Here is an 8371-nt window from a genome sequence, read left to right as displayed (position 1 = left end):
TGAGTACCAGGGCGGCTGGGCCAAGCAGCACCATCTGTGCACCTGGTTGGTGTAGCAGGGACCTGGGTTGCTTATTTTCTGAAGAACAGGGTGGTAACAGTCTCTGCCACTATACAGGTAAAGCGCTTGGCGCTGTAAATGCTGTCAGTGCAGACATCTCAGTGCTCTAGACAGAAACCTAGGAGTCATCTGAACTTCCAGCCTGCTAGGAACATGAGGAGAGAGACCTTGTTGCACCCAAGGCTGGGGTCTGTGGAGGGGACTCAGCGGGACACAGGGCAGCCAGGCACCACCCCCACCCGACTCCTAGTCTCTGATGCCTCTCCCTGCTCTCGATTCCAGACTAGGTGCTGCAAGTGCGCTGGGGAGACCCAGGAGTAGGGAGGGCATTGGGAGCACCAGCACCTGGCCATGGGCAAGGAGCAGAGACACCGAAACCAACACTCCCAGTGGCTGCTGGCCACGGTGGCTCTGCCCCCTCCCTCAAGAGGTGCTCCTGGGGCCGACGCCTTTCTTCCCACCAGATCCTCCTCGCCAGAGGCTAGAACCTGCTGACAGCAGCTAGAGCACAGTGGGAGGCCATGAGAAAGACCCCAATTATCCATCTGGTCTTCCTGGGACCAGGGCCAAGGAGCCGGTCCCCTCTCCCGTGGGTTGGGGGAAGATGCTGCAGCCCATGGACCTCCTACCCCTTTACTCTCTCACCCAAGGGCCCTTCGCAGAGGAGCGGACTCCTCCTGTCTGTCCTCCCGGCTACAGCAAAGTCTGCGCGCAGCGCCCGCGCCCCACCCTGCTCCCTGGGGACCTGGCTGGCGGGTTCCTGAGGATGATCTCGATCTCGGGACAGGGGCAGGCAGGTGAGGGTGGAGGATGGGAGGTGGGCGCGGCGGAGGGAAAGGAGGGACCCGGCCCCGCGCGCATGGACCCAGCTGGGGGCGCGGGCGCGGCCCCGCCCCGTCCCGCGCGTCCCCGCCGCGGCCGGCGCGCGCTCCCGGGAGGCGGCAGCGGCTGCAGCGTCGGTAGCATCAGTAGCATCAGCATCAGCATCAGCGGCAGCGGCAGCGGCCTCGGGCGGGGCCGGCCGGACGGACAGGCGGACAGAAGGCGCCGGGGGCGCGCGTCCCGCCCGGGCCGGCCATGGAGGGCGCCTCCTTCGGCGCGGGCCGCGCGGGGGCCGCCCTGGACCCCGTGAGCTTTGCGCGGCGGCCCCAGACCCTGCTCCGGGTCGCGTCCTGGGTGAGTGGTCCCTGCCCGGGCCCCCGCTCCCGCCCCTGCCTCGCGACCTTCAGGCCCCTACCCTCCCCCTGCCCCCTACCCCCTGCCCCCTGCTTCTCGCCCCCCAACCTCACTCACTCTCATCCTCGCCGGCCCCTCCCCCGCCGGACTCAGGTTGCGGTGACGTCACCGGGCAGGGCGCGCCCACCTGCGGGCGGGGGAGGGGCCGGCGGTGCCGGAGAGGGACCTTGAGAGGTCACCGCCGGTCGCCCCTACCCCTTCCTCCTCCCCGGGTTTAATTCCAGGCCCTCTCCGCAGCCCTTACTCCGTTTTTCCTGTTCTCGTGACCTGGAAGCAGGGACAGGGTGGGGACGGGATTCGCCGAAGGCAGGAGGGGGCTACGGGAACCGAGAAGCGCCTCCCCTTCCCCCGCACACACACCCTCTGGGCTCCTTGGCAGGGAGCCTGTCCCCTGGCCCCCAGTTCCAGCTGTGAGTTGAGGAAGGAGAGGCTCTGGGCTGGGAGGGCCTCCTGGCGGCGGTGTGGGAGGCAGGTTTGGGAGCAGCCTAGTCCACTGGGGCGTCCCTGGGAGGGCCCTGCTGCTCCTTCCCTCCGGCAGGGGAGGTAGCAGTTGGGTGCCGAGCTCTGGGTTTTGTCCAGGTGGCAACCTCTGGGCCAGCCGCACCTCGGCGCCTGTCTTGGAGGAGGGCGGTGCCCACGGTAGGGCAGGGGCTTTGGCCTCCCCTGCGGAGTGGCTCTGACCAGACCGGGAGGCAGGACGCTGCGTTTTGATCCGAGCTAATGTCCCGACTTGTGGCCCACTCTTGGGGACAAGTGCATGTCCCGGCTTCCCCCTCGGCTCGGTCTCTCGGAGCTGGAGCGGGAAAGGAGCGAAGGGATGAGGTTGAGGCTGTAGGTCATTTCTTGGAAACACAGGGCTGCCCCGTGCAGCGCTGGTTAAAATGACTGCGGTCCCGCTCATGCCTATCTCCCAGAAATGGTGGGCAGGAGGCATTGAGGTTTGACGGAACCCCAGAGGTCAACGGTGTCATCTTTTCAGCCCAAACACTTACAGGTGATATTAATAATCAGTCACGTGGGGGCCGTCATCCCTCGGGTACCCACCACGTGCGGGAAGCTGGGTGGACATGTCTGTCCCAGCACTCCATGAGCTGTGCCCGTCACCCTATTTGCATGCTAGAAAACAGGCCAGACCGTTCCCAACCGCGCAGGGAGCAACAGCTCCGCTGCCTCCATACCCTCCCTCCCGCCCCGCTCTGCCCGCTCCACTCTCACCTCCCCTTCGCGGTGCCGGCTCCTGCCTGGGAATCGCGGGCCCAGGTGAAGGCTCCTGTTCCCACACTCTTGAGTGGGCTCTGAGGGGATTCCACGGGCCCACGCGGTGCAGAGTACCTGGCTTGAATCGGCCCCGGCTTTTGTCAGCCTTGTGATCCCGGACAAGTCACTTCACCTGTTGGGGTCCCAATGTCCCCATTTATAAAGAGAATAAGAACAATGGCGATCCCACGGGGACTTTCTGAGGATTTGGTGAGGGGACGCATGTAAAGTGGCTGTTTAACACAATGTCTGGGCATAGTAGATGCTCACTAAACGGCCCGTGTTGTAGATAATTACTAAATACGCGAGGGTTTGGGAAAGGAAGAGGTGACACCGCCCCCCACCCAGATACGGGCCTGGGAACGCAGGGACAGGCCCAGGGGCGTGGGCGCTCGAGGTGGGCTCGCAGAGGTCGGGTCGCAGCAGGGCCCTGAGCGCCGCGCCGCACGCAGGTGTTCTCCATCGCCGTCTTCGGGCCCATCGTCAACGAGGGCTACGTGAACACCGACAGCGGCCCCGAGCTGCGCTGCGTGTTCAACGGGAACGCGGGCGCCTGCCGCTTCGGCGTCGCGCTGGGCCTCGGAGCCTTCCTCGCCTGCGCCGCCTTCCTGCTGCTCGATGTGCGCTTCCAGCAGATCAGCAGCGTCCGCGACCGCCGGCGCGCGGTGTTGCTGGACCTGGGCTTCTCAGGTGGGCGGGGCCGGGCCGGGGAGCTGGGGCCTGGGGCGGGGGCTGGGGCGGTGAGCCTCCCGGGTGGGCGGGGAGGGGGCGGGGCCTGGGCAGGGAACACCGTTGGAGTTTCTAGCTTGGCGTGGCCATGACGAGGGGCGGGGACTGAGGCAGGGAGTGTCAATGGGCCTCCCGGGTGGGCGGGGAGGGGGCGGAGCCTGGACGGGGAGCGCCGCGGGACTTCGTAGTAGGCGGGGCCCGGGTCTGGGCGGAGCCTGGTCGCGGAAAGGGGCTGGCGCTCCCGGGTGGGCGGGGTCAGCGCAGGGGAGGGAGGCGGGACCTCGCGAGGTGCGGCGAGCCCAGGCGAGGCGCCCCAAGCCTCGGGGCCACCGACCTTTCCTCCTCCGGGCGAGGCCGCCGTGGGCCACCGCGTGGAGCGTCGCCCTGACGCGCCGCACTGTCCGCAGGACTCTGGTCCTTCCTGTGGTTCGTGGGCTTCTGCTTCCTCACCAATCAGTGGCAGCGCACGGCGCCAGGGCCGGCCACGACGCAGGCGGGGGACGCGGCGCGGGCCGCCATCGCCTTCAGCTTCTTCTCCATCCTCAGCTGGGTGAGTGCTGGGCCCGGGAGGGAGGGCGGGGCGAAGGGGCGGGCGCTCGGCTGATCCCGGCTGACCCCGCTGACCCCGCCCCGCGCAGGTGGCGCTCACCGTGAAGGCCCTGCAGCGGTTCCGCTTGGGCACCGACATGTCACTCTTCGCCACCGAACAGCTGAGCGCCGGGGCGAGCCAGGCCTACCCCGGCTATCCGGTGGGCAGCGGCGTGGAGGGCACCGAGACCTACCAGAGCCCGCCCTTCACCGAGACCCTGGACACCAGCCCCAAAGGGTACCAGGTGCCCGCCTACTAGCGGCTGGCAGGCACAGACCAGGGCTCCAAGGCCACCCCACCAACGCAGGCCCTAGGGTCTCCGGGACCTCCCTTGGGTCCTTCCAGCTCAGCGCCAGGGACAGAGTGGGTGGCCGCTTTGGGCCATCCGGGGCCAAGAGGGGGTTGACCCTCGCGTGTCTGGGCTGTCCCCTGCCAAGTTCCCCCAGTCCCTCAGCACCTGGCCCCAGGACTGAGGTCCTTAGAAGGGGATAGCACTGCCCAGGACGTGTGTCCCTGGCCTGGAATGGACTGGCCTGGGGAAGGCATTCCCCTCTTGGGCCACACCTGCTCACTCTGGGGTCTGGGGTCCAGCTGCCCTCTACGATCAGGTGCAGGGGCTGCCCAGGACAAAGCGGGGGCAGGGGAAAGACACCACCCTCGCCCCGAGACTGGGGATCCTGGCCACTGTTCCCATCCCATGTCCCTGTGGGTAGTGACTGTCTCGTTTCTGTCATGGTGGTGCGTCCCGTCCGGAGCCACTCTCCACTTTCTCTCACAGGCTCCTAGAACAGTCCGGCCCTGTCAGTGTTGTGATCATGGTCCAGTCTTAGGGTTTCACCTCCTAGTACTCCACAAGCTGCTCCTCTGTCTGTGGCCCCGGCCCCTGCCCAGGTGTGGGTGGTTCTGGCCAGGAAGGCACAAGTAGCTGTGGGCCAAGACACCAGCCCTGTCCCAGCCCTTCAGTAAGACCTTGCCAGGAGAGGAGAAGGATGCCTGGGTGCCAGGCAAGACAAGCCCCTCAGCAGGAGAGAGGCCTAGAGGCTCCAGCCAGCCACCGTGCCCCACCAGATGGCCCCTGTGTGGTTCCCTTTACCTTGGCTTCCTGGACCAGTCCCTGCCTCTCCACCTGCATCCAGCTTCCTGGCCCAGTCCCAGGTTGGAGTCCCTCTGCGTAGCTGACTACTCATGCATTGCTCAAAGCTGGCTTTTCACATTAAGTCAACACCAAACGTGGTTGCCACATTTCATCAGACAGACACCTCCCTCTGGAGATGCAGTTGAGTGACAACCTTGTTACATTGTAGCCTAGACCAATTCTGTGTGGATATTTAAGTGAACATGTTTACAATTTTTGTATATATCACTCTCTCCTTCTCCTGAAAGACCAGAGATTGTGTATTTTCAGTGTCCCATGTTCCGACTGCACCTTCTTTACAATAAAGACTGTAACTGAGCTGACTGAGACCTGGACGCTCCTGGAATCATTTCTCCCCCTTCCCTTCTGGTGCCAGGAATTGGGATCTGAGAGGCACCAGGGCCCCAAAGGAGGGGATGGGGAGGTAGAGGCCAGGCTGACCCCCAGGCTCTGGGGGCTCCAGGTCCACAGGTCCCCACCACCACGTATCCCACTAGTCTGGTTCTCTGAACTGCTGTGAGACCCCTTGTTTTTTTTGTTTTTGAGATGGAGGTTACTCTGTCGCCCAAGCTGGAGTGCAGTGGTTCAATCTCGGCTCACGGCAACCTCTGCCTCCCAGGTTCAAGCAATTCTCCTGCCTCAGCCTCCAGAGTAGCTGGGATTACAGGCGCCTGCCACCATGCCTGGCTAATGTTTGTATTTTTAGTAGAGACAGGGTTTTGCCATGGTGGCCAGGCTGGTCTCAAACTCCTCACCTCAAGTGATCCACCCACCTTGGTGTCTCTCAAAGTGCTGGGATTATAGGCATGAGCCACAGCGCCCAGCCTGTTTTGTTTTGTTTTGTTTTAAGACAGAGTTTCACTCTTATTGCCCAGGCTGGAGTGCAATGGCGTGATCTCGGTTCACCGCAACCTCTGCCTCCCAGGTTCAAGTGATTCTCCTGCCTCAGCCTCCCAAGTAGCTGGGATTACAGGCATGCACCACCATGCCCAGGTAATTTTGTATTTTTAGTAGAGATGGGGTTTCTCCATCTTGGTCAGACTGGTCTCAAACTCCCGACCTCAGGTGATCCGCCCACCTTGGCCTCCCAAAGTGCTGGGATTACAGGCGTGAGCCACCACACCCGGCCCAGAGTGAACCTGGTTTTTCTTTTTTTTTTTTTTTTTGAGACGAAGTCTCGCTCTTTCACCCAGGCTGGAGTGCAGTGGCGCAGTCTCGGCTCACTGCAGGCTCCGCCCCCCGGGGTTCACGCCATTCTCCTGCCTCAGCCTCCCGCGTAGCTGGGACTACAGGCGCCTGCCACCGCGCCCGGCTGATTTTTTGTATCTTTAGTAGAGATGGGGTTTCACCGTGTTAGCCAGGACGGTCTCGATCTCCTGACCTTGTGATCCGCCCACCTCGGCCTCCCAAAGTGCTGGGATTACAGGCGTGAGCCACCGCGCCCGGCCTGGTTTTTTGTTTTTTGAGGGAAAAATAAATAAATAAATAAATAAACAAACAGATGCCTAGGCTAGAGTGCAGTGGCGAAATCTTGGCTTACTTTAACCTCTTACTGGCTGCAACGTCCACCTCCTGGGCTCATGTGATCCTCCCCGCTCAGCCTCTTGAGTAGCTGGGACCACAGGCATGTGCCACAATGCCCAGCTAATTTTAAAGTTTTTTGTAGAGATGGAGTCTCCTTATATTGCTTGGGCCGGTCTTGAACTCCTGAGCTCAAGTGATCCTCCCATCTTCATCTCCTAAAATGCTGGGATTTCAGGCATAAGCCACTGCGTCCGACCCTGATGGTTTCACTCTTATGTCCTAGCATTCTTTTTTTTTTTTTATTAATTTTTTGCACACAAAAACAATTCTATAACGCTGATGTGATGCCAATGGTACCATTTGCATTGTTTATAAGTTATCTTGTTGGTAATGATTTGTAGGGTTCTTTTCTGTAAATCCTTGTCTAGATAAGAATTTCTTTTTTTTTTTTTGAGACCGAGTCTCACTCTGTCACCCAGGCTGGAGTGCAGTGGTGCAGTCTCGGCTCACTGCAAGCTCCGCCTCCTGGGTTCACGCCATTCTCCTGCCTCAGCCTCTCCAAGTAGCTGAGACTACAGGCTCCCGCCACCACGCCCGGCTAACTTTTTTGTATTTTTAGTAGAGATGGGGTTTCACTGTGGTCTCGATCTCCTGACCTCGTGATCCGCCCGCCTCGGCCTCCCAAAGTGCTGGGATTACAAGCGTGAGCCACTGCGCCCGGCCATTCCTAGGATTTTTGAGACAGAGTGTCACTCTGTCACCCAGACTGGAGTGCAGTGGTGAGATCTCAGCTCACTGCAACCTCCACCTCCCAGGCTCAAGTAATTCTTGTGTCTCAGCCTCCCAAGCAGCTGGGATTACAGGCATGCACCACTACGCCTGGCTAATTTTTTGTATTTTTAGTAGAGATGGGGTTTCACCATGTTGGCCAGGCTGGTCTCGAACTCTTGACATCAGGTTATCCACCTGCCTCAGCCTCCCAAAGTGCTGGGATTAGAGGCGTGAGCAACTGCACCCAACCTCATTCCTAGGATTTCTAACTGTTTTTTTTTTCATAACCTCCTGGTTGAGTGAAGTACAGCTAAGAACCATCTCTGGAGCCAAAATGCTGGCTTTGCCACTTTCTAGCTCAGTCACCCTGGGTAAGTCTCTCAACCTGTGCCTCAGGTTCTCCTTCTGTAAAAGGGTCATCGTGGTTCTTACGGCGTGGGAGGCTGACGATTACTGTGGTGAGGTGTGTGGAGCTTGCAGCAGTGCATGTCACAGCAACCACCACTTAAGTGTTGCCTCATATTCCTCTAGTTCTTGCTCCTTAAGAAGTCATTTTTTTAGCCAGGGGCGGTGGCTCATGCCTGTAATCCCAACACTTTGGGAGGCTGAGGTGGGCAGATCACCTGAGGTCGGGAGTTTGAGACCAGCCTGACCAACATGGAGAAACCCCATCTCTACTAAAAGTACAAAAAATTAGCCAGGCATGGTGACATATGCCTGTAATCCCAGCTACTCGGGAGGCTGAGACAGGAGAATCGCTTGAACCTAGGAGGCGGAGCTTGTGGTGAGCCGAGATCACGCTATTGCACTCCAGCCTGGGTAACGAGCAAAACTCCATCTCAAAACAGTCATTTTTTGCCTAACACAGTGGCTCGCTCATTCCTGTAAACCAGCACTTTGGGAGGCCGAGGCAGGAGGAATGTTTGAGCCCAGGAGGTCAAGGCCAGCCTGAGCAACATAGCAAGACCCCTTCTCTACAAAAAGTATTAGCTGGGCGTGGTGGCGCACACCTGTAGTTCCAGCTACTCAGGAGGCTGAGGTGGATCACCTGAGCCTCAGGAGGTCGACTG

At 60.5% G+C, this 8371-nt stretch overlaps 1 protein-coding gene across 1 annotated transcript; it reads left to right on the top strand.

The window, feature by feature from the left end:
- Window positions 1–958: 958 nt before the first annotated feature.
- On the top strand, window positions 959–5335 carry SYNGR3 (synaptogyrin 3). The gene is made up of 4 exons (XM_030798964.1): window positions 959–1236; window positions 3006–3243; window positions 3690–3832; window positions 3921–5335. Exons 1-4 carry the CDS (start codon window positions 1138–1140, stop codon window positions 4128–4130), a joined length of 690 nt encoding a protein of 229 aa, XP_030654824.1. The 5' UTR covers window positions 959–1137; the 3' UTR covers window positions 4131–5335.
- Window positions 5336–8371: the final 3036 nt, after the last annotated feature.

This window comes from Nomascus leucogenys, chromosome 18 (genome assembly GCF_006542625.1).
Source record: "Nomascus leucogenys isolate Asia chromosome 18, Asia_NLE_v1, whole genome shotgun sequence".
Classification (NCBI taxonomy): Eukaryota; Metazoa; Chordata; class Mammalia; order Primates; family Hylobatidae; genus Nomascus; species Nomascus leucogenys.
This window is presented reverse-complemented; position numbering and strand designations above follow the sequence as displayed.